Source organism: Gadus chalcogrammus, chromosome 6, assembly GCF_026213295.1.
Source record: "Gadus chalcogrammus isolate NIFS_2021 chromosome 6, NIFS_Gcha_1.0, whole genome shotgun sequence".
Lineage (NCBI taxonomy): Eukaryota > Metazoa > Chordata > Actinopteri > Gadiformes > Gadidae > Gadus > Gadus chalcogrammus.
In genome coordinates this window covers 12,958,279-12,982,524 of record NC_079417.1, presented here as the reverse complement: position 1 = coordinate 12,982,524, position 24,246 = coordinate 12,958,279, and the positions used below count along the sequence as shown (strand labels likewise).

At 43.8% G+C, this 24,246-nt stretch overlaps 3 protein-coding genes across 6 annotated transcripts in view; all 3 read right to left on the bottom strand.

The window, feature by feature from the left end:
- sh2b3 (SH2B adaptor protein 3) overlaps window positions 1-13,137 on the bottom strand; it is a 39,176-nt gene extending 26,039 nt beyond the window's left edge. Inside the window, exons 1-2 of the mRNA XM_056591670.1 lie at window positions 12,830-13,137; window positions 1,300-2,541 (exon numbers count right to left, since the gene is read on the bottom strand). Coding sequence (XP_056447645.1) covers window positions 1,300-2,514 — 1,215 coding nt within the window. The 5' untranslated portion in view covers window positions 2,515-2,541; window positions 12,830-13,137. The remainder of the gene's footprint in view (window positions 1-1,299; window positions 2,542-12,829) is intronic.
- Window positions 13,138-13,499: 362 nt separating this feature from the next.
- On the bottom strand, window positions 13,500-17,692 carry pheta1 (PH domain containing endocytic trafficking adaptor 1). Of its 3 annotated transcripts, none has more exons than XM_056592115.1 (3): window positions 17,545-17,692; window positions 17,023-17,167; window positions 13,500-16,510 (listed from the first exon to the last, which is right to left on the bottom strand). In XM_056592115.1, the coding sequence occupies exon 3, from the start codon at window positions 16,485-16,487 to the stop codon at window positions 15,612-15,614; it is 876 nt and encodes a 291-aa protein (XP_056448090.1). In that variant the 5' UTR covers window positions 16,488-16,510; window positions 17,023-17,167; window positions 17,545-17,692; the 3' UTR covers window positions 13,500-15,611. The 3 variants fall into 3 exon arrangements, with proteins under 3 accessions (XP_056448090.1, XP_056448089.1, XP_056448091.1); XM_056592114.1 differs by having other exon boundaries at window positions 17,585-17,674; XM_056592116.1 differs by lacking the exon at window positions 17,023-17,167 and having other exon boundaries at window positions 17,585-17,692.
- Window positions 17,693-19,406: 1,714 nt separating this feature from the next.
- prr16 (proline rich 16) overlaps window positions 19,407-24,246 on the bottom strand; it is a 13,774-nt gene continuing 8,934 nt past the window's right edge. For both annotated transcript variants that reach the window (XM_056592728.1, XM_056592727.1), the window contains one exon: window positions 19,407-20,617. The gene's annotated coding sequence lies outside the window, so the exon portion shown is untranslated. The remainder of the gene's footprint in view (window positions 20,618-24,246) is intronic.

Sequence of the window (24,246 nt, the reverse complement as noted above, 5' to 3'; positions counted from 1 at the left end):
CACACACAAACACGGAACAAGAGGTGCACAAGGCCGCATTACCAAAGGACAGATCTAGTGAAAAATAATGCATTCTGTTGGAGTTGTGTTATGGGGCAGTAATATTCAGTTTGCTGTCTGCTGTCGATGGTTTTTAAATGTTGAGGTTACCTCAACAAACAGGAAACTGTGTAGGAGGCACATACACAGTACATTCTGTCTCGCAGATTATCACAGCTACTTGACCACAAGTTGCCAATATGAAGAAATGTTCCAATTCACTTTTGACTGTAATTCTTTTCTGCGTATTTTATTTTGAATGTGAGTTATATTCTGGTATTAGTTTGACCCATACCTGTAACCAAACGTCTAATATGCAATGCCAATATAGCTTAGTAAAATATATGCAAGTGACATGAAGCTTCTGTAGAAAAAATGAATAAAGGATTCAAAGATATGGTAATAATCGTTGTTCTCCCACACCGAGGCCATTTGCACCCCTTTTTGGCACTTCCCGCTCACCCGTACGGCCTACTGTATAATCAATGAGCAGAACTGAATGGTTAAAATTAAACAGTTGAGAGAAATGCGAGATTGCTTGAAGGTGGAGGGGAAGCCCCAGAGACTAAAGCAGCTGGAAACAGGAAATGTGTGTGTGTGTGTGTGTGTGTGTGTGTGTGTGTGTGTGTGTTTGTGTGTTTGTGTGTTTGTGTGTGTGTGTGTGTGTGTGTGTGTGTGTGTGTGTGTGTGTGTGTGTGTGTGTGTGTGTGTGTGTGTGTGTGTGTGTGTGTGTGTGTGTGTGTGTGTTAATTGATATTAATTTATAGGTCAACATTTCTTTCTAAGCTTTCTAAAACAGAGCCAGCCAAAACAACACAGGCATAGTGCAGAAGCCTTTGTGAATTAATTTTAAGATTGAAGAAGAGGAGTAGCATCACCAACTCAAATCAGGAAAATACCGCTTAATTAATGTTGAGAGATGTAACAAATCAATGAATGAATGCATGAATGGACTGTATTTGGACTGATATATGTCAAAGTGCTTAACAAATGTAACGCCTTACATGCACTATCAACAAACACACTCACACACAGATTGCACTGTCAACCACAGATGGGGACAACTAGCTCATCATAAGCAGCAGTTATAAGTTAGTAGGACGATCAAACCAGCAACCCTCAAGGTACCAGACAGAGCCCAGTGTTTTTGGTGTGTCGCCATTAACCTTAAAGAATGAACCAAAAAGCGTTATCTAAACCACCTCCTATGTAGTCTTTGAGGACGTGGTCCATAATGTGTGTCACATAAAGGCCTCATACCTTCGGAGGATCATAAAGCTCCAGCTGGTACCGCTCCCCTCCGCCTCCGTGCGTGTCCCTGGTCCTCCTGACCAGGAGGCGGCAGCGCTGCCAGAGGGGCGAAGTGTCCGAGATGGTGTCCTCCACCAGCAGGTACCTCAGCTGACCCTCCTTACAACAGCTGCTCGCCTCCGCGCGCCTCTGCAGCCCGCTGCGTCTCCAACGGAAGCGATCAAAGAACTGAGCGGCCCCCATCGACCTGCGCTGCGGGCTGCTGGGGGCCGTGGCTTCAGGGTTGGAGCCGGAGGAGGAGGAGGAGGAGGAGGAGGAGGTGACTGGAGAGGAGGCTAAAAGAGGGGTCTCCTCCTCCGCCGCTGAAGACACTCCTCCCACGCTGTCGCCGTTCACGCGCGGACCGCCGGCGTCGGCGCTGAGGGGGGACGCGCCGGGGTGTGGCGCCGGGGGGACGGGGCGGCTCTTGAAGAGTGCACTCACGCTCTGTTGGATGTGCCGCACCGAGAAGTGTGTGACCTCGGCGTGCGCGGGCCCAGAGCCTGTGGCGTCACAAGAGTACCGTTCGGTGGCCTGGCAGCGCTCCGTCCCAGAGATCCCCTCGCTGCTGAGGCTGCGGATCAGCGGCAAGACCCTGCTGCCGCCGCGCATCGGACCCAAGAGCGCCCCCGGGCTCCCCGACATGGGGCTGGGCGCCGAACAGCGCAGGGGCAGCTCCTGCTCCCGAATCGGCGCGTGAGCCTCAGCCTTTGGCGGGAGAACGGCGAAGAGCGAGGCGCCACTCAGCCGCCTCGCCTCCCGGTAGTCCAGGGCGTTAATGTTGTTGTTTGCCAGCCGGCAGCCAATCACGGCCTGCGGGGGGGAAGGGAAGGGAAGGCCCACCGGAGCGGGGGGGGGGCTGCTCTCGTTTGCGGCGGGGCAACCGACGGTGGGGTGGAGGGCTTCTGCTCCATCCTTGCCCACCTCGTAGCAAAAGTGCTGCTGGAAGAGTTGGGTGAACTGCTTGGAGAAGGTCTCTGGTGTGATGGCGTCCTGCGGCGGCTGCTCTCTGGCGAAGCTGCCATAGTGTCGGGCCAGCTCCCGCGCAGTGGCTATAGCGTGCAGCTCGCAAAACTCCCTCCAGCCTCTAGGGGGAGCTGCCAGGCCCGGGCCTCCGCCTTCCCCTCCTCCCGGTGTGGCGGTGGTGGTGGTGGTGTTGGCTGGATGGACAGTGTTACCATTCATTGCAGTAACCAGACCGTCTGAGAATCACTGCGGACAGAGAGGCAAGGTGTTACAGAGGAACCAAATTTAACATAACATTAGCCGAGACAAGTATACATACGCATTCTCTCAGCATGTTTCAATAGAACTGGTAGGATATGTAGCAGTGAAAAGTGAACTTGTTTACGCAAAATATATTGCTTTCTATTGGATGTATAGTGGAATCAGTAAGTAAGACCACACAAAAGCTGGAATAGAATGTACACTGTGTCCTATATTGGTGGCATGCTGATGGTGTTACTACAAGCAGATACTGAATGCCTTGCTGCTGCAGAAGATGCAAAAAGGAGATTACAATATTCTATATCAGAGAATGCTTTAGAAGCCGGCTACCACCCATCACTAGTTAGCAAGAAAGTGCCTCCCCTGTGAAGATGCCATTGAATTTGGACCTGATTGAGGAAGTACGGTATGATTATTTCTCAATGGAGCACACTGCCTGCCTGCCCACCTGTATGCATCCTGTCCATGAGTTGAACATGTGACATGGCAGACATATGTAGTGGCTCATAGTGTACACATTTATTCCTCTCGTTTTTACCACCAAAAAAATCGAAGCAGCATCTTTTTCGTTTGAATAGTCTGGAATTGTTATGCAGCATGTCAGCACCAGTTGTCATTTCGATACTCCTTTACCACAACATGCGACTGAGAGCCAACCGTTGGTTGTGTGTACACTATTTTCTGACTAGCGATACACATAGTAGTTTCATTTTTACAACAATCCACCACACATAACGCCTCACAAACCAGACCATATTGCTTTGCTCATTAGGTTAGGGTTGGGTTAGTGTTACTTGATGCAAATTAATCTGTCCGTTGTCTGTCAGTCAAACATACGTTGCAGCCGATTGGATAAGCTTCAGCCGCTCGAATCCTGAGTGCCGAATTTCCAAAGGAAACGCTGTTGTTGAATGTTACCGCTACCATTTTCATCACTTAAAAACAGTTTTGTGCAAATATAACTAATTCCAAAGCACAATAAATAGTATAACATTAATCAAGTAATTGGAGAACTGTCAAACTGCATTACTCAGTGGGTTCACTGATCGGCCGACTAATTCATGTTCTGAATGTGTTGGGCCGATTCCTGACTAATATTTTGAGGGAAAACCAGAGGTGAACTTGTGAAATTTAGGCTCGCTTGTGTCGGTAGAAAGCTATGGTCTAAAAATGTCAAGATCTGCACCTCAACACATATTAGCATTAGCATGTACTTAAGGGCAGGAACAAATAGATTAACTTCTTAACAGATGGAGGGGGGAGTACCCTGTCTATCAAATACATGTTTTAACATTCCCAAGCAGTTCCCTCATGTGCACGGCACAACAAATGGACAAAAGCTATAGTTAAGGGGGATTAGAGGAAGGAAGGAAACATTCACAAAGACGAGAAGAAAAAAGGCTGATGCAAGACCTGAGTTTATGGTGCATATGCAGAAGCTATGGTTGATTATAATGCTGAATCAGCATTCAGTATTGAAGACCGCTTAAGACCTTTTGAATCTTAACTGTTTTAAACAAATATATTTGATACTTTGACAATGTTGACACAGTAAAATGTGTTTAAAAACAAAACATTGGGAATTCTATAAAAAAAATGGACAATATTGTGATAGTAGTATATTTTTAAAAGAAAGTAAATAACACAAGATCTTTCAATTTCTCTGACCCAGATAGAGATGTGTTTTCTTGGCGCCATAGCTTATTCCTAAGGTAAATCCCAAGATAAATATTATCGAGAAGGTCAATGTGTGCCTACATACCAATAAGTCCTCCTCCGGCGCTGCAGAGAATGCTCTATGCTAACCAAGGGAAGTAGCAATGCATGTGTATGTTGGTGTATGTTGGTGTGCGTGTTTGTCGTGTGTGTGTTTCCATGTTTGTGTGTGTTAGCGTGCATGGAGGGGTGGGTGGGGAGGGGGGTAGGAGGGGTTGCACTTGCTCACTGTGGTCCAACAGATCAGAGCAAACCCGCCCGATATTAATGGCGAGGTGCGTGTGTGTGTGTGTGTGTGTATATGTCTAAGTGGGTCTGGCCCAAACATGGAGCGAAACGTGTTTTTATCTCCTCACCAATCGCCCCTTCTTCCCTCCTTGACGCAATGTTGTTTGCTGGTCGCGCCAGACAAAAAAGAACATGTGGACGACACTCGCGCTGTCACGGGACACGTTTATTAAACTTCTAAATTATCTTCTAAATTATCGCCGGGCATATCTGGGGAAGACGCACGTCTTTTGGGGGTGGACTACTTGGCATGGTGAAAGGTTGCGTCACCACCCCTGAGTTCCTGGAGGAGTCGTGCCCGACAACAAGCGAGGCCCTTCCTGTGTGCGGCTTAGGGCACGCTCAGAGTCTAAGCCCCCCCCCCCCCCTCCTCGCGCCCCCAACTGCTGGCCCCCCCGCTAGCCGGTTTCTATCTGCGTGGCCAGCCCAGCCATGACTCAGCACTGGATGGCCACATGCACAGACACACGCACACATGCATGCGTTGCGTGCAGACCCAAGACGACACTTCCTCTCTGCATCCCTTCGCGGGGGTGTGGGGGGTGTTCTGCGGTCTGCGTTCCCATGGTTTTTCAGTTTTCTTTTTTTATCGTCTTCTTTTTCTGTTTGATGTGTGTCAGATAGGGGCTCCCCAGATGTTGGTGGAGCCCGCCCTTCTGCCCTCACTGAGACGCTGCATGCCGGAGACGGAGGGGATGCACGTTTAGGCCGAGACACGAAGGCGGAGATCTGTTGACACGTGGTCATCTGACGCTGATTGTATAACTTTTTGCTTTGTCGAGACGAGGCTGGATTTAGGCAGATTATCCAAGAGTGAGCATTCCCTGCTCTTATTCCTTAATAATATAGTAATATATCTCTTCTTTCCTGCCTGTTTTCTGGAAGGTTTAAATGGTAGAATCGTTTGAAAACATAGGAAAACACAAGAGCAGTGGTTGTTTCTAACCATCCATAGTTAATGAGAGGGCAGAACATACACTCTGCTGTATATCATTCTGTGTGTGTGCATCTTGGAAAGAGGAACAGCAATCTTCACACTATAGCTGTGATGCGCCAATTCACACACTAGAGAAAAGGCCATGGCCACATTCAAATTGCTGAGAAGTAGTTTCGGCGACCAATCGTATTCTTAAGCTGCTTCGACTGTTTCAACTTTTGATGCATGGGCAGTGGTGGAAATTAGCCAACAAACAGGAAGCGGGTCGTTATCTATGTACATCATATGCTAGCCTTGAATCTAGGCTTCATTTGAATGGGCTGCTGGCAATAAATCTGATTCCTGAAGCAGCATGGCTAGAGGCTAAATTAATACTGCAGTATATAACTGCAGTACTACTAAAGCTTTATAACTGCTATAAAAGTGTGTCAACGATAACCTCTTATTTTTTTCAAATCACAATTCCTTATATCAATCCCTTTTGACTTTAATTAACTTACAATATTTAATTTCACCTATTTATATTTTACAAATTATAATAAACTGGGCGTATAATGGGGCTATTATGTCTGCGAAACACCACTCCTGGGAACTATCTCAGATAGAAACATATTATTAAACAACTCAACGTCCTTTTAGTCAATCCAAACACTAGAAAACAACAGAAAAACATGTTGATTTGACTACTTTGAGTACACATTGAAGGAGAACAATCCCTGCAGCACTCCATACAAGCGCCCATTTTCCCTTTAACCAACGCAACGGAAGTCAGGACTCAACATGAGCTGTATGTGTGAGGGTGCGGGTGCCTATCACTAAACATCATTGTTTCACATCTGGCTCACAACCTGCAGTCTACCTGTTGAACCACTTTCCACAGAGCGCTATCTTACGATGACATGACTCACCTGATGAGTCAGAGAACTAGAATGGCATGCCATTATATGGGGGTTCATACCAAAAAAATACAACCATGACGACTAGCGGTCCACATCTGTGCTCTGACCGAAGCCGTAGACTACAAGATAAGATAAAGAGAAAGACACACACACACACAAAATAAATGTATGGAGAACGATAACAGTACATAGCCACACACAGTCACTCACACACAGAAGCACACACACACACACACACACACACACACACACACACACACACCACACACACACACAACACACACAACACACACACACACACACACACACACACACACACACACACACACACACACACACACAAATGCAAAATGGGGATTGAGAATTATCAGTGGTGGCGGTGGAAGCACTGTTGCAGGGTGGACCTATTTATATCTCTGAGGTTGGTATCTACTCTCACACACCACTCGCTGCTCCCTGCTATGCCCCACTGGGAAGATGTGTGTTAGAGGCTTTGAAGAGAGGTGGACATACACATTCTCCTATTCACCTATTCTCCATTATAAGGTCATCAGGACCTGTACCCTGATATAAATACTAAATAGCATGGATGAGTACACAGAAATATATGTGTGTGTGTGTGCATGCGTGCGTGCGTGTGTGTGTGTATGTGTAAAAGAGAGATCTGTATTTGTCTGTCTGTTGCTGAAAAAGCGAAATACTTGAGTAAAAGCATTGCTCGAATGCTTTTTGCGTGCAAAATGCTTTTTGAGAACAGGGAAAGGCCTTAACACGGGTGATGAAGTTAAATGATTATCTCTGACAATAGCCCACATCCTCCTGCCCTTCATGCAGCGCTGACCTCGTTACCAACTTCAGTCCGGATCAAATCTGTTGCTCTCAAATCAATTAGTCTGCACGCTATTGAGACTCTTAGCGACAGCACAGAGCCAAGAGTCGACTTTCCAGGAAGAAGAAAAAAAAAGGACTGAAAATCACGAGTTGTCGGTGTTACAACCGTCAACCTGTTCTTCGAATCACTCAGCTTGGCTTCTTTCGAAAGTGAGGGGTGAGACATATAATGAGCAAGCAAGGTGAAGTGTCCCACACACAGAGAGAGAGAGAGAGAGAGAGAGAGAGAGAGAGAGAGAGAGAGAGAGAGAGAGAGAGAGAGAGAGAGAGAGAGAGAGAGAGAGAGAGAGAGAGAGAGAGAGAGACAGAGAGACAGAGAGAGAGAGAGAGAGAGAGAGAGAGAGAGAGAGAGAGAGAGAAAGTAAACGGAAGTGAAGGAGGAAGTGAGAAAACAGAGATAGACAAAAGGGAGAGTGTCCAGGTGATCGGCTTGTAAGCCAAGAGCTCTGAGGGCCAACCTGTGACAACAAGAGGTATGCACGTGGGAGTATACTATGACAGCAAATTTTTAAAATAATATTAAATATACTCCAATTATTTGGACAGTACCGGCACAACCCAAACGTTTTTAAGAACTGATCAATTAAAACTCGGAATTGCTAGAAGAAGCGCCCGTATGACAAGGGTCACATGCTGACATGCTCAGTCAGAGGCGTGGGAAGTGACGAAGGAGCGCTCCAGCCAAAAAATAACAGAGCTTCCTCCATAATTGAGGAACACATTTTGAAGGAGGAAGCGTTACTGAAACACAAGATAACCTCAGCCTTATACTTCCCAGAGCCAGAGGGAAGCATCAGCTGATCTGGGGAGAGAGAGAGAGAGAGAGAGAGAGAGAGAGAGAGAGAGAGAGAGAGAGAGAGAGAGAGAGAGAGATAGATTGAGTGAGTGAGTGAGTGAGTGAGTGAGTGAGTGAGTGAGTGAGTGAGTGAGTGAGTGAGTGAGTGAGTGAGTGAGTGAGTGAGTGAGTGAGTGAGTGAGTGAGTGAGTGAGTGTCGTGAGTGAGTGAGTGTCGTGAGTGAGTGAAAACAGTGCTCCTCTCTCAAGGAGGAGGATCAACCTAGATGTAATGGGGCACTATTGAATAACACACATAACTATGGTTGTGACTTCCGTAGAGTGCACCAAGGTCATGGGCCCATTCTTCTAATAAGCAGCAATCTTCATTTGATGACGATATTAAAATGGGGTTTAATAACATGAGCTCACCTTTTTCCTCCACCCCAGTCTCTTGGTGGCCTTACAGTCCCACAAGGCCCAAAGTTTGTGCATTACCTATCCACTAGTCAATGGCTTAAATACATAGAACTACGTATGTCAGCAAAACACCACATTGGGCAACATTGGGCCTTTGTTTGCCTCGACTTTTCCAAAACAATGCTAGCTCAAACCCCAAAACAATGCCGCCATTCTTAAGGCCTACAGAGACAAGTCCCCGGCCACTCTGGCCATTTCCTGTGGTCTGGGAATGAAGGAGCGCATTGGGGAAAGAAAGAGGCTGTGCTAAATGGCCTCGGACTGAGGGAGAAAACAGAATTGTGGCAGGGAACAACCAAGTGTAGCATATTGAAAGGGTGATGCGGAACGTTGAGCAAGTAAAGGAATTGTGACTTTAGAGAACTGTATCTGAGGCCATGCACGCGTGTGCGTGCGTGTGTGTGTGTGTGTGTGTGTGTGTGTGTGTGTGTGTGTGTGCGTGCGTGCGTGCGTGCGTGCGTGCGTGCGTGCGTGCGTGCGTGCGTGCGTGCGTGCGTGCGTGCGTGCGTGCGTGTGTGTGTGTGGGTGGGTATTGAACGGAAAAGGTTAGAAGTCTTCCACAACAAGGTAATACGTCAACATTGATATTTAAACCACACCAGGCACACTCTTTATTCACACTTGTTTAAAGTGAGAGGAAGGTGATACTTCCTGTATAAACTGGTTACATTCCAGAGGAAAAAAAAGGGTTTGTACAACACTTCCAGCTGTCAAGCAATGACAAATACACAATATCTGTGCATAGTCGCTCAGCCTCTCATTAGCCGAACAGACGCTGGCACGTCGAGTAAAAAACGAAATACAGGGCGAACAGACATAATGACAGAGAAAGATACAAGTATGACGGGCTGAGAAGTGAAGAAAAAAAATTGAAGAGAGGAGAGGAGGAAATAGGAGAGGACCACTCCTCACCTTTTCCCTCCCCACTAGAGTAGAGCAGAGTAGAGTTGAGTATAGTAGAGTAGAGAAGGGAAGAGGATAGAAGAGGAGGAGGGTAGAGAGGAGAGGAGAGAAGAGAGGAAAGGAGATAGGTGGGAGACATAGGCCCAAAAAACATGTTCAGTCTACATCCATCATTAGCCACTAGGCCTACTCAGCTAATATCGTTTAACATCCGTAATTCTGCAAAAGCTTTCTGAATCACGCTTTCATGCGTAACGACTTCACTAACCTAAACGCACGCGCACAGACACACACACAAACACTTCTCTTACTTGTTATGTATTGGATACATTTACATTTGAGTCATTGTCATGTATTTGATAACGATGAAATTTGAGTCATTGTCAAGTATTGCATACAGATTAAAAATGAGTCATACGTTTGTTTTTAAGTATGTGTTTGTGTCTATCATTTTCTCAAGTGTGCACAAATAGTGTGAACAAATGACCTCCCAGGTCCTTCCTCCTAAATCTATGACCAGAATCTTCTCCTACTGCCTATTTTTATCCATCTCCCGCACCCTCTCTTTCCTTTCCTCCCTTCTCTCCCTCTCTTCTTGTCTTAGGCCCCAGGGGCCTCTCGGGATCAAGTCCCTTCCTGGCGGTCTCATCAGTGGAATTCCTAGAAGCCGGGGGCGAGCGGAAGTGCAAGCATGAGATTAACATCTCGGTCGGAGGCACAGAGCCATGCGTGACAGTATGATCTGCTGCTGATAGCTACGGCTGAAGACCTGCCCGAAAACTAACCTACAATACACTCTGTGGGCTGTGGCGGTGTACGTAGCCAATAGGCTCTTTAACAGTTTACAAACAATGGTGACGTATGTATGTAGGGTACGTGCGCAATGAGGCAACGTGCATACGGCATACGGCAACGGCATAGTGCCGTCGTGGCTTACAAAGCACCCAGCATAGATCAGGAATTCTACCTGAACAAATTGACTCTGAAAAAAGATGACCAACTTTCAGATCCATGCACATGCACAGTTAGTGGATAGGTAAGTAGAACACAAAAGCCAATGGCCCAGTCTACAGATATATTCACAAATTTGCTTGAGAAACCTAGTGTATAGACCAGATAGACATTACAACCATACAATTCACTGGCTCTACTATGTCCCGTTAAACATCAAGTTTCCGTACTGGCGATGTCAAGAGACAATTATGAAATCGAAAAAATTATTTAGCTTGATCTACTGTTGATAACTTCTATTTGACTCTGAAAATATGCAAAACGGAACTAGGCTTTGTTAACGGGACATGGACAGAGCTAATGACTCACACAATGCTTACGACAACATTATCTTCGGTCACGTACAGAACATCAAAAAACATTTCCTAAACTCAGTTTTCGGTCTTGAAATCCTCCCCACCCAAGGACAATTGTCGACAAGAGGGTAAAAGGATTTTTGTCATATTGACATCGAATAGGCCTGATTCCTGAAGCCAAAGTACGTTGCCGGTGGCTCTGATATGTTCGTGGTCCTGACAGAATTCCTTAGAACAAAATGTCAGCTGGTAGGATATCAATCAAACAGACACAGAACAACTGGTCATTTTGATGCTGCCAACTGTTTTAATTAAATGTACAGTATATAGTCTGATAATCATCTGAATGAATGGGGCACAACGTCACTTCTACAAATGCATGCACATATTTTTGATGATGTTAACTGTAAAGGAGTCGATACACACACACAGACCGAAAAGGTCTGTAGTTCAATAATCAAATTTAAAAACTAGCCTAGAGGCCGCTTATGGCTGAAATGCTGTCTCAAAGATGTCCGGATATAGGGTATTGAAGAGTTGTGGTGTGTGTGTGTGTGTGTGTGTGTGTGTGTGTGTGTGTGTGTGTGTGTGTGTGTGTGTGTGTGTGTGTGTGTGTGTGTGTGTGTGTGTGTGTGTGTGTGTGTGTGTGTGTGTGTGTGTGTGTCTGAGTGTATGTGTGTCTGTGTGTACGTGTGAACGTGTATTTTAAAACAATCTCAGATCTCATTGTCGTAACTTCACTTTCTGGGTGTTGTGTCAAAGAGCTGGGACATATTCATTATGGTCTGGAGCGGTATAGAGTGATCGGATGGTAAAAGTGTTTACAGGAATATGCACTACATTTGCCATAAACTGCATTGCCTCTTTTTGCAATGTGTTTTGAATCGAGTCACTTGGAGACAGTGGTCGTTTAAAGAACAATAAAGCTTAGTTTAACTATTTGGTTACCTATCCTTCAATAATATTTTTTATTTGCTATTCTAAATCTGACTTGCTTATTATGAACGGGTCATCAGCATTTAAATTACACTGGCTGTTGAACCGATAAACTCACTGGATGTCCGTTAAAATCATCTCAACTTCGACCCCATAGGAAAGGAATACTAAACAAAGTAATGCAAACTGTTTTAGCTGCTGTTATCCACACGTAGGACTACACACAGGCACACACACTGGCACACACACACGCGCACACACACGCTCACACACACACACACACACACACACACACACACACACGCACAAAACCACATGTATTCATCATTAGGCACATATGGATGGAAATGGAATGTAGCTTGTGTGGGTGGGTGCTTTGGTAGAACTATAACCGCACATGTAGACCTAGTAGCTTACTATTTTATCCTAAATGTGGATATGCATGACGATTGGGTGCTTTCGCGTATTATCGTCCAATCGTACTATTACGGGACACGGACCCTCACATGATGGCGCACACTCGTCCCATGATTATTTTACTACAAATTCACATTGAAACTGAAAAGACTTTCTCACTAAAATGTACAAAACATTTACTTATCATTTTCAATGCAAACCATCTATTAGACTGTACAAACATTCATATATTATCCACAAACAATGGCACAGCCACATAGTAGCCATAGCCAATATAAGCAATTCCATGATGATTTAGTTAATCTCCCTAAAACCCGTTATGACCAGTAGACTTAAAAGGCAGCACATAATGAAAACAAGGCCAATTAAGCAAGCATTACTGTGTAATAACAGTTGAAAATCACTCAGGGGGTACAGGCCAGTACGTTTTATACGATATTAGGCCTACAATATACGGCCGAAGGTCTAACAATACCTTTTATAAAGTAAGGAGCCCTTTAAACGCAAACACCATCACACAAACACTAAGATAATTCGACGAATAAGCGGGTCAGTAAATGTATATGTCTACTTTAAAACTGTACACAAATTAAGTTTGTCCCGTTGGTATGCCTTTCTATAAGGTTCAGAGGCGTTTTTGAGTGTCCCGGGCGGCGTGTAGATGTAACTTGGAAACAACATGGGCACTTTGTGTCAGAGGGCTTTTCTATTGACAACATACTCACGTTCTCCGTTATCTTGGACAGGCACCCACCACTGCACGACGACAAACCAGAAAGTTGGACTTCGCATAACGGAAATGCGTTGCGAAGCATTTAAAGTACTTCAAACAGACGTCGTCGTCGGTGAAGAAGACATACACATGGAATAGAAATGGAACTTGCATGCTACATCTTCTGCTAGCACCTCTATCGCCTTGAATACATGCAGTAGATCCCTCTTCACCCAAACTTTCAGGAAGGAAACTTATGCGCGGAAAAAAAAAGTGGCGACTCGTCAAAATGTGCCGCGAGGTCCGCGCGCTCCTCATGCTTCAATAGCGTCAAATGGCTACCAAAGTAAAAGTCCATCAAGCTAAGTACCGTTAAAAATCCACGGAAGCTAACTTTCATTTGTGTATTACTAACGTTAAACTTTTCTGGATATACTTTGCCTTTACAATATTGTTTTGTCTTTTCAAAAAAAATTCGTCGTTCATCAGTAGCTTTTTGAGGAATTCGACGCAGTGCTTTTATTTTGTATATAATGGTACTAGCATAGCGGTAGTGGCTGTATTAAAAGTGTTGTCTTGACTAACTAATTTCGTTTCCCATATTCCCAATGAATCCACCATCAAATGTGTGAACAATGACGACAAAACGAGAAAGATGCTAGTCAATATTAACTTATGTTGACAGTCATTCTTTATAATTGTCTGATTTACATCGTAGATCCGTTCGCATTGGGGTACAATTATAAACATTCAAATAAAGTAAAAAAAATATGTTACCAAAACAATTGACATTTAGTTAGTAGACCCCATTTAAGTTATGTAGATAGATACAAAGAAACTAAAATTGAATACCTTAAGTATAAATAATTTGTATCTAGGAAGGGCATGATTTTAAACGATCAATAGCCTGAACAATAATGTGAAAAATATTAAATAAACATCTGAAGACCAATATGTTAATGCCCACAAAACCAGTAAGCTCTAAAGTTGATGAAGTGAGACACCTGGTGGTCATTGTTTAAAATAGCACAAAATATTGTGGTTCTAAAATAATTTTTCGGGTTTTCTACCAGAATCCCCCATCCACCTTTCAATATTATTTCATTTGGCCATTCTACAATACAAACCTAAGACGGAAGCCAATTATTAAGCAAGTAAATCATCACAATTAGACAATGACAATGATCTTAATTGTTCTTCATTGATCTGGTTACTTCATTAACATGTTCAGATTAGTCTATTAAATTGCCCTGCATATTTTTTGGTACAATTATTGAAAACATGTTTTCATGTAGAAGATTTACGATTCAATTCTACTATTTATTAATTCACATCCACTCCAGATAACCTTCAAATCTGTAAATTACATTTAAAAAATGTTACTTTTGAGACACTCACCAACCCACCAACATTTACATTCAAACTGAAATCCAACATTATGTCAAGAAACCTTGTGTTGGATTGGATTAATTGGGATAAAGCAAAAACACATTTTATTTCTCATCTAACTACTCTTTCCAATAATAAACACTGATAGCTTTGTTCACTTAAGCAGGTTGAAAATACTAAGCTATGGTCACAAACCAATTGCGGATTGGGAGGCTTGGATAATATATATGAATGATGAACACCCCCCCCCACACACACACACAGACCGTGATAATAACAAGAGGGGATGTTCAAGGCATATGTTAATTAATTTTTATTAAACTCTTATGCGATTGATATATTGAAACAATGGTCGTTTAACATGATTTTCAGTTTTCAGGTGAATGCTATATGTTAGTAGGCATTGAATACAATGAAAGCAAACAACACAATGTGTGTCTAAGGAACCACATTCTCTTAACGCCCACAGGCCATTTACCAGAACAAATGCAGTAGTGTTTCTACAAAACAAAGATACAAACATACACTAAAATGAGCAAACACGTTAAGAAATATCACCATAAACCATCACCGCCTTGGATGACTGGAAAACAAACAGCAGTTAAGTGACAAATGTTGAGGACACGGCATCATGTAGCTGCTGGCAAAAAATAGCTAAAAATACCAGGGAAGCGGGGCTCTTAGCAAGGCGTGTAGCTGGCACTGGGGTCCCTAGAGTCGGCAGAGTTGTTACGCTCCCTGACTGTAAGCACCAATAGCCTGCAGGCTGAAGCTCACCCTGATAGGGAGGTTAGCCAAGGGCCATTTCACCCCCGGTGTCGGGAGAGGAGTGGGGGGGGGGAAGCCCAAGAGCATCATCATTGCCATCTCACACAAAAGACCAAACACAACGATGGCTGTTGTAGTAGAACTCTGTCTATCAATAATATAAAAAAGTGTGGAATAATACAAAATACAAAATGTTATCTTCTTTGGCCCTTTGATTGGGTAAGAATAAGACCATATGATGGTGGAAATTTGTTTCTAGAGGTCAAAGATGTCACAAATATAAAAAGTCCTCATCAGTCCCAAAAGATCATTGATATTTTAGTTAAGGTGCCTAACATTGTAGCATCTCGTATCAACCTGTTTACTTGGCACCGCTGTTAAAGTGAAAAGTTTCTGTTCTCCTTATTTGGTCGGGTTTACACAAGTAAATTTATTCCTCTGTGTCAGACAAAGGAAACCCCTTCCTATCATTTTAAAAAACCAACTTCATTCAGGCATGGTCCCTTATCACTCTGGTTGAGTTTGATTTCAATATGTCTGTAATGCGAGGAACATCGGAGTAGAATGTGTTGGAAGGAATGACGTGAAATCAAAAGCATGTAAAGAAGTGTTGTTTTTTTTGTTGGTTTGTTTTTCAATCATTGGCTCTGTAGCCACTCCCCTCTGAGCAGCTCCACCTCCTGGCCGTACCACTCATGGAGCTTTGAGAAGCAAACGGTCCCAGGCGAGACCGGGCTCTCCAGGGATGCTCCTCTCCTCCTGGGTGGCACCGGGGGAGGCCGGCTCCCATCAGCCCCGCTCCCAGAGCCCGGATAACCGTCCCAGGGCACACAGGGAAGGGCCCCGTCCCCGAAGCCGTTAGTCAGCGCAGCAGGCGGCTTGCTCCACGCTACACCATTCTCTCTAGAGGGCCCTAAGGGGAGATGGGTTTCTTCCTGGACACTCCTCTGGCTGGAGAACACCGCCGCCGAGAGAGCTCCACCGGACGAGGAGGATGAAGACGTGGAGGAGGCAGAGGATGCTCCGGATCGGGTGCGGGCCAATGGATTTCGCCTGGCAGATTTGGACTTCACCAGCGGCCCCCCGGGAGCGGCCGCAACCAAATCGCCTCTGCTGGCCTCCTGGATCTCCTCCAGCTGCCTCTCCAGCTCCTTCACCACCAGTCTCATGTAGTCAAAGCTGGCCCGGGACAGCGCCTTCACCCACGACTCCATGGCCGCTTGGTTTTCGGCGGCCATTTTGTAGATACGGGCTTTGGCGCAGTCGAACTTGATGGCGAAGGCGAACTCCTCGGCCGACTCACACAGCTCCACGGTGCATCCTTCCAGAACGATGACGCCGATGGGCTCCCGGCTCTCGCGCTCCTCAAAGTAGAAGAGCATGTTGCCCTTCAGGATGAACCAGCGGCGGTGGTAGGCCGTGTTCCTCTCTCCCTTCTTGACCAGGAAACCCGTCTTGTCAGGCGGGGACTCACAAGTAGCATAGTGCGCTACGCTGCGTTCGTTCAACTTCATTCTGCCTCCGAGGATTTTTCAATCTAGATTTGATGGAAAGAATACATAGGTTTAACGTATTGACCACATACGTATTTATAAGTATTGCACCTCTATTGCGCTATTGACCTAAGTATTGATCGAATAACTGATTAGTATTCAGTTAGTCTATATGTCAAGGTCAAGATGCCACCCTACAGCCAAGGTCATTGCTATAGTTATATAATTGTGAATTTGTAATGAATGTATGTAAATATATGGCCAACAAAACATTGCATTGTTGGTGAATATTTGATGTGAGAATTTGAATCTAAATAGATCTCATTCTTTAATTGGATCAAGCAACATGTGAAAAACCCAATGATCCCATACGCTTACAAAGCATACACACACGTATTCAAATAAATAATATTCCCTTGTATATAAGCAAAAATAATTGGTTCAATAACTGGCTACTGAAGATAAGGAACCAAACGCTACTCACCACACAAGAGAAAAGGCATAGGCTTACACGAATGGCTTTGTAATACAAATGTTACCGTTTAAATACACTTACGTCTTTATTTCATTGACGCCTGCACCTCTCTCGAGGGGCTATTTGGCATTCTATCGGCGTAACGTTACAAGTCAACATCTCGCATCCTTTCTGGTCTGTTTCTTCTCAACAGTATTTTGTATAGAACTCCGATGCATCAGAATCTCTGCAGACAAGATGTTAGACAACACACCTCTTATTGGTATGCACATCCGCATTTAGTTTGAAGTCACAGAACGCAGAGTTCCAAGTTTCCCAGTAGTTAAATGCATTCTTATATGATTCACCATCATTGGTCACATGCTTTTGACACATCAGCTCTTACACGGCCGCAAATAAATCGTGATACTTCTTCACAGTCTGGAAATGTTTCAGGGTCAGAATCCTGTGTGATGTGTTTATTATTAGCTAGCTTGTGATGGCTACATGCGAAAAACAATATTGAGGCATTTTTTTATAACGATACACTGTCAGCATTTTTAGGGAACTTCGCTACAAACAACCACTTTGCTACTTTTTAACGTTACATTGAGGTTCACATACATAGTCACGCAGCACCCGTTAGATAATCGGCGTTCTGTACCTAAAGCAGCGGCCGTCTTCCCTCTCTCTGTCAGATATTTTCATCAGGATTTATCCTCCTTTTCCCTTCATCATGTTCCTGCCACGTGACCACGATAACCAAGGCTGCTGTGCGCGCTCCCGTAGACGCGGCACAAGGCAGTGTACGCGCTCAGTTTAAAAATATACTATTATCTTAAATTAATTAAAGTAACTACATGCTGCATTATTGATAATTAGTTAGTTGTCGGCTATATGATGACATAATACATATTATATATATTATATAATATGGGGGTTTTGTATCCTCCATTGTCCCACATATTAGTGTGTTTCTCCTCCTGTAGCTATACCACAGCTCCATTGTAATATTTTGGTGTAAGTGCTGGTTTACAAAATAGTGACCAAGAAGCCACTATGTAGGACACTTGCCCAAGTATCTCCAAATGAAACCCATTAGCCCATTGCTCCTGCTGTGTTCCATCGCTAATCGTGTGTATTGTGCTGCTCCTGGAACATGCTAAGAAAGCCCTTGGCATCATTGATCATTGGGATACTGCTGGAGTCAGTTCAAGTCAACAAGTCATCAACTGGATTTGTTTAAAGGAACATTTGGCAATTAAAGTATGTAAACATCCAGCAACACTATTTAGATACAGGATACTCAAAGATCACACTAAGGAGCAAATTGAAGAATAGCTGTGTATGTATTATGAAAAAATATCCAATAAAGAACGAGGAGTTTACAATGGGTTCCCCTCAATGAAAACAACAATAACAGCAATAAACATTGCACATTTTCAAACAATCATACCGACACAGACACAAGTTTTAAGTGCAAAGTGTGTACATCTCACAATTTATTTTCCATATCCAACAGTTGATCACGTTTGTGGATACACACAATAACACACATCAGTGATATCTGCTTGACCTTTCATACTTCTTTAAGATCCTTCTCAATTGTTCCAGGATTGGTCGGTCAAGGTGTCCAATGAGAACTACTTGGTTGCTTTCAGTAAGTGTTTGCGAAGGGTTAGTTTGGATGTTCTTCTCCATTGGATGTTTTGCCCCTATCCAACTTTGTTGTTTGTATCCAAAAACTCGTAATAAAACCTAAAGGTCAATTCTAAAGGCCTATATGCCTTGTAAATCAAACTTTTGTTTTAAATATCACCAAGATACACAGAAAAAACATCCGTTTACGAATTGTGTGAAACAGCGACTGTCAAACTAGATGCCTTAATTGGGGTTTTGATTTAGTTTCTAAGCCAATAAAAAAATAGATATCATTAAAACACCTCTAATCAACATCACCAACATTGTTTTTCCCGACACAGTTGTGGAAAGGACAAGCATTCAAAAAGATCAACATTTCCTTAGCACGGCTGTTTACGTGAACATGTTCATTTTGGACCCCGTCAGCACAGCTCGCCTTATTGGTTGGTCCATAGTTTGCTTCTTCCCCATTATGATAATTGCTTATCTATTATGTGTCTAGCCCTACTCTCTATTGTTTGTGCCCTGACCTAGGAAATGATTAAAATTAATCGGATTAGCGGCAGGAATAAAGGTAACCATATTCTTATCATAATTGGAAATAGATTGGGGGGAACTGGGACGGGTTTAATCATTAGTTATGTGTAAATTTGGTCACCCTGTCCAACTGTCTTCTCCAGGGAGATGCATAGAAAATAAACACAGTGATGGGAGGACAACGTGAATGAGTCAGTCATGCGGTCATTCAAAGTCATGCCTCGCCCCCCCCCCCCCCCCCCCCCCCGCCCCCGCTTTCATAAAGCACAACTAGGTATTTTGGTTTACGCCAGTTCAACCCCCTTCACATAAGACTTATCTCAAAATATTTAATACAATGATGATAACCTCTTTCAATATATTTCTGTTTATGCCCTGCAATAAAAATCATGTACCTCATGATAAATCAGATTGCGCTAGCCCCCCTCCCATTTAACACGTTATCAAAAATATTATCTTTTTAAATGTTAAAGTCTCCATAAAAACGTTGGAAATATAGAATACACATGTACATTTATATTTATATACAAAGGAAATTTGATGCAAATTAATACCCCTCGTAAAAAGGATTAATCTAAAGCTGTAGCTTCTGCAACAAGACATCCCTCCATGTTGTCGTGAAACAGCTTGCGTGGCACCAGGTGAGTATTTAGACGCTTTATCAACATAGTCTGCTGGACTGCGTCGTCATCGCCTCATCTTCATCTTCATCATCTTCATCATTGTTGTCATCACCATCCTCATCATTATCGTTGCTTTCCAACCATTATTTTTTCTGACGTCGAGTCATCATAATGCACATCATGTTGACTGCGGAGCAACACATAATGACATAATTCTGATGGGCCTGATAAATGCTAAGATAAGAACCCTGTTTCCCACACAGCCAGGCAGGGCCTTCCTCAGAGAGGAATAATATATGAGTATTCTGGAGAGAGAGCAGAAGCAGCTGTAGTCGTTGCTCAAACTGTGGATGTTATCATAACATTATTAACACTTGAGCGATACCTTTTTTTCTTCTTCACAAAAGGTATTTTAAGATACAAATACACCTTATTTCCCAAACAAAAACAAATTTAAAATGTAGAAAATCTGTGCTTGAGCAAGCACATGGCCTCCAGAACCACAAACTGTTGCCATTTAATAAAAATAATGTTGCATGAATGCAATAAAATGATCTTTATTGCACCTGACAAAACGTGCACATGGTGTGTTCATGTGCACCTGTAACACCATGAGCCTCGACTAATGTTTCTGTTTTTACCATGTGGTTGCATCCTCGTCCTCTCCTGTTTAACACTTCTTAGCCCACTATTTTCCTTTCTGATCCAACCACGATTAGCAGACGTGGTTACCATGGCGAGGAGAGCTCTTCACTTCTTCTCTTCTGATGGTTGGAGAACCCAAAGACATAGAGGAAGGAGATGGATGTGCCCAGCCAATACCTGTCCCGGTTTATGAATCGACATGGGAGCTGACCAGTTCACAAAACTTCCTTCTTCGTTTCTTGCCAAGGTCTCTGCAGGACAACAGAAGACATTATGTTATACAATTGAACAGTCACAGAAAAATGTCTTGTTTTTAAGTAGCAAAGGACCCACACAGTGATAGGCATGCACACACACACGCACACACACACACACGCGCACGCGCACGCTCACGCGCACGCGCACACGCACACGCACACGCACACACACACACACACACACACACACACACACACACACACACACACACACACACACACACACACACACACACACACACTCCAAAATACAAAGCTTTCCAATTCACAAGGAAAATAGCCTTCCTCTTGGCTGCTCAGGAAGTGGGCCTTTTCTCTGAGGAGTGCAGGAGGGAGTGAGGTCCCATCTGGGCCACAGTGACTGCTGATACTTTAGGGGACACTGGGTTCACCTTTAACCAGAACAAGGTGCAGCTGATGCACCTTAGTGTTTTTAACAAGCTCCACAGAAGCGTTAAGGGGCCCTGATCAATTAGTTTCCCCCACAACCCCTCTCGCCTAACAAATTGTTCACATACAGGGACCGTGTGGTCATGCCCATTTTATTTCATTTAAAAAAAGAAACCACACACACACACATATTTGAACAGTCAAAGAAAATGTCTTGTTTTTAAGTGGCTATGGACCCACACAGTGACAGGCATGCACTAACACAGGCATGCACGCACACACACACGCCCACACAGACGTGGGCGCGCACACACACAGGCATGCACGTACACACAAATACACACTTTTGCCTTAGACATGTAAGGCAAAAGGCAAAACAGTGCACTAGACAAGCCAGCATCCATGTATAATACTAGCACAATTTACTTGTGGGTACAGTATGTAGGTCAAGTGTGTTTTCTTTTCTGCCTTCTTTATGTAATGTCACATTACTCCCGTGCAGATGTGATGCCTGTGGCTGTAGACAACACAATCATTTGGCTTTCCCTTGTGTTCAATCTTTAAGTCTCTGTAACGCATTTAAAATTGTATCTTTCAAGCCCTTTCGAAGTGCTGACAATGGAGAGGAATATACAAATGAATGTTTAGTATTTGCAAAAACAAACATACGATCTGGGATGACAAAACGGCAACAACATTCTGACACGAAAAAAAGCGTATTAATATTCATTGGCAAATCTGCTGTTGACGCTGACATGTTTGTTGGTTTGTATTGTGCATTGTGTTCCTCGCTGGAATGTAAACAAGCACGATAACTAAAGACAACACCTTCGATGAAAAGACCCATGAGTAATAATAGATTCAACAAACCTCTAGAATTGGTTTTACAGTAACAAAGGAGAGTTATAAACTGGCACTGACTGCAAGGGCTACAGCGTTCAATTGATACATTTCTCGATTGGCAGAAAATAATAGAAATCAATCTCATTTTGATAAATGATTAACCGTTAAAGTCATTATAAAAGACAAACATTTGATCCTTAATTTTTAGTGTTTCTTGGCTGCCTGTCAGATAAAGCAAGCACATTTAACCCATTACTTTGGATTCTTGTAAATTGTGTAAATTGACATTTTATCATTAAATTAATTGACTATGAAAATCCTCATTTGTTACAGCCCTACTGACTGTACACCTGCAAGACATTGATTTAACACATCTGACGCCAGCCCAACACAGCCCAAGGTAAAGGCTGCAATCATCACCAGTCAGTGGATCCAGCCGAGCCAACCAGCCCCCGGTCAGTAAACAAGGTTTGCCTGCTCTCTAGCTGACTGCTTCCATCCTATATGACCAATGACCATCTCTTCCGGTTGCTGCTAAGTAGGGCGGTGTTCAAATCAGCTGATCTGATTATGATTTAGACTGGCAACACTAAGCTGTCGTGACATTATGTGTCTTCATGGTCACACCATCAATTATGCTTAAGAGCATTTGGAGATCACCCTTCGGGCACTCAGCAAACGCATTGCACTGAGGGGTCAACGGTCAACTACAGGCCAGCCACAAAAGATACACCTCCCCAGCAGATGCACCCTCTGCGTGGTCTGCGGTGACATCATGTTGTCTGGAGAGCTGGGAGTCATCATGTTAATTACCACGCAGCATAATCGGAGAATGTAGACCCTGCAGCTGCCAAGATGCAAATAGTCATGGCATTTGCACAGCAATTGTGAGCATGACATGACTATTTGCTTGCCTAAGCACCATATTTGTCTTAACCTCATAATTATTCATTGTATACACACAAATGAAAAAGTTATTCCTCGGCTGCACACGTAGGCAAGTAAAGCAGGAGGAAAAGCAAAACAAATTTGCCAAGTCAGATGTTTCACACTGCATTATCACTGGATCTCATCGGCCAATCAGGTGGCTCTCGCCACCTCCTTACCCTATTAGAGGCTCTTCAAGGCCAATTCCATTCCGATAGCAATTAAACATGTGTAGGCCTTATATATATGTATATATATATATATATCTGTGTGAATTAATCTTGTTTTTTCAGCCCTATTTAGCCTTTCCTCTAATAGGTCACATAGATTTGCTCAAAAACATTTCCCTGGAGGAAATACATATGTGTATTTCATACGTTGTCATGACACAACCACACCCACTCTAGTCCTTTCGGCTCGATCCCTGCACCTAATCCACCTTCTTGCTGGTCCCTAATAAATCCTGCATTATGAACCGCCGGATGGAAGAGGAATTAATATTTTACGGGTCTAGGTGGAGACTCCTTGTTAGGTCGTGGAGGATCCCCAAGGCTCAGTGAAATAATGAGAAAGGTTTTGGATTTCGGTTTGAGCAAAGACAAGCTCCTCTGAGTCAGATAACGAAAATAACTTAGGAGCTGATCTGCATTGGCCTCCTCTTGCTCAAGTCAATCGGATCCCCCTTTTGTAGCCTGAGTTAATTTGATGTCAATGCCAGCTCATTTCGGTCGCTTTTTCTTCTTCTTCTGTTCAGTTGTTTTCTGATTTCGATGTGGAATTAAAAATAATATGACCCAACTGATCTACTTTACATTCATCCATGGTGAATCTGTCCACAGCAGACACACACACACGGACACACACATACACACAAGCGCACACAAGCAAACACAAATACAGACACACACACACACAAGCAAACACAGACACAAAAGCAAACACAAACACACAAGCAATGTACTTTCCGGCTTCTCAACTAAACTTGTATCCTCGTCAATGATTTTTACATATCGCCCAACAAAACTGTATCCCATGGTAGTGTATGTTAAAGAGGTGGGGGTGGGGGGCACGTATCTGTGTGTGTGTGGAGGGGTGGGTCACCACAAGTCAATAAAAAGGCACAAGCTCATTCTTTCTTTCCCGCACACTGGATCAGATCAGCTCTTTAATAATAGCTCCCCCACCCACCCCACCCACACGCGCGCAAAGGGGATGTGCTCAGCGCGTCGGGGCCGCGAGCATGCAGCTGCTGCAGAGTGGGAGGCGAACGTCATCCCAGCTCAGGAAGAGCAACAGAGCCGCCACAAGAACAACAAGATGGATGGATGAAACAAACAGAGAACAATCTGGATAGAAATAACCCTGAAGTCTCTATTTGTGAGGGAGAGAGAGAGAGAGAGAGAGAGAGAGAGAGAGAGAGAGAGAGAGAGAGAGAGAGAGAGAGAGAGAGAGAGAGAGAGAGA

Excerpts from the sequence above, each read along its gene's own strand:
- pheta1 (XM_056592115.1), bottom strand. The coding sequence starts at position 16,487 with ATGAAGTTGAACGAACGCAGCGTAGCGCACTATGCTACTTGTGAGTCC.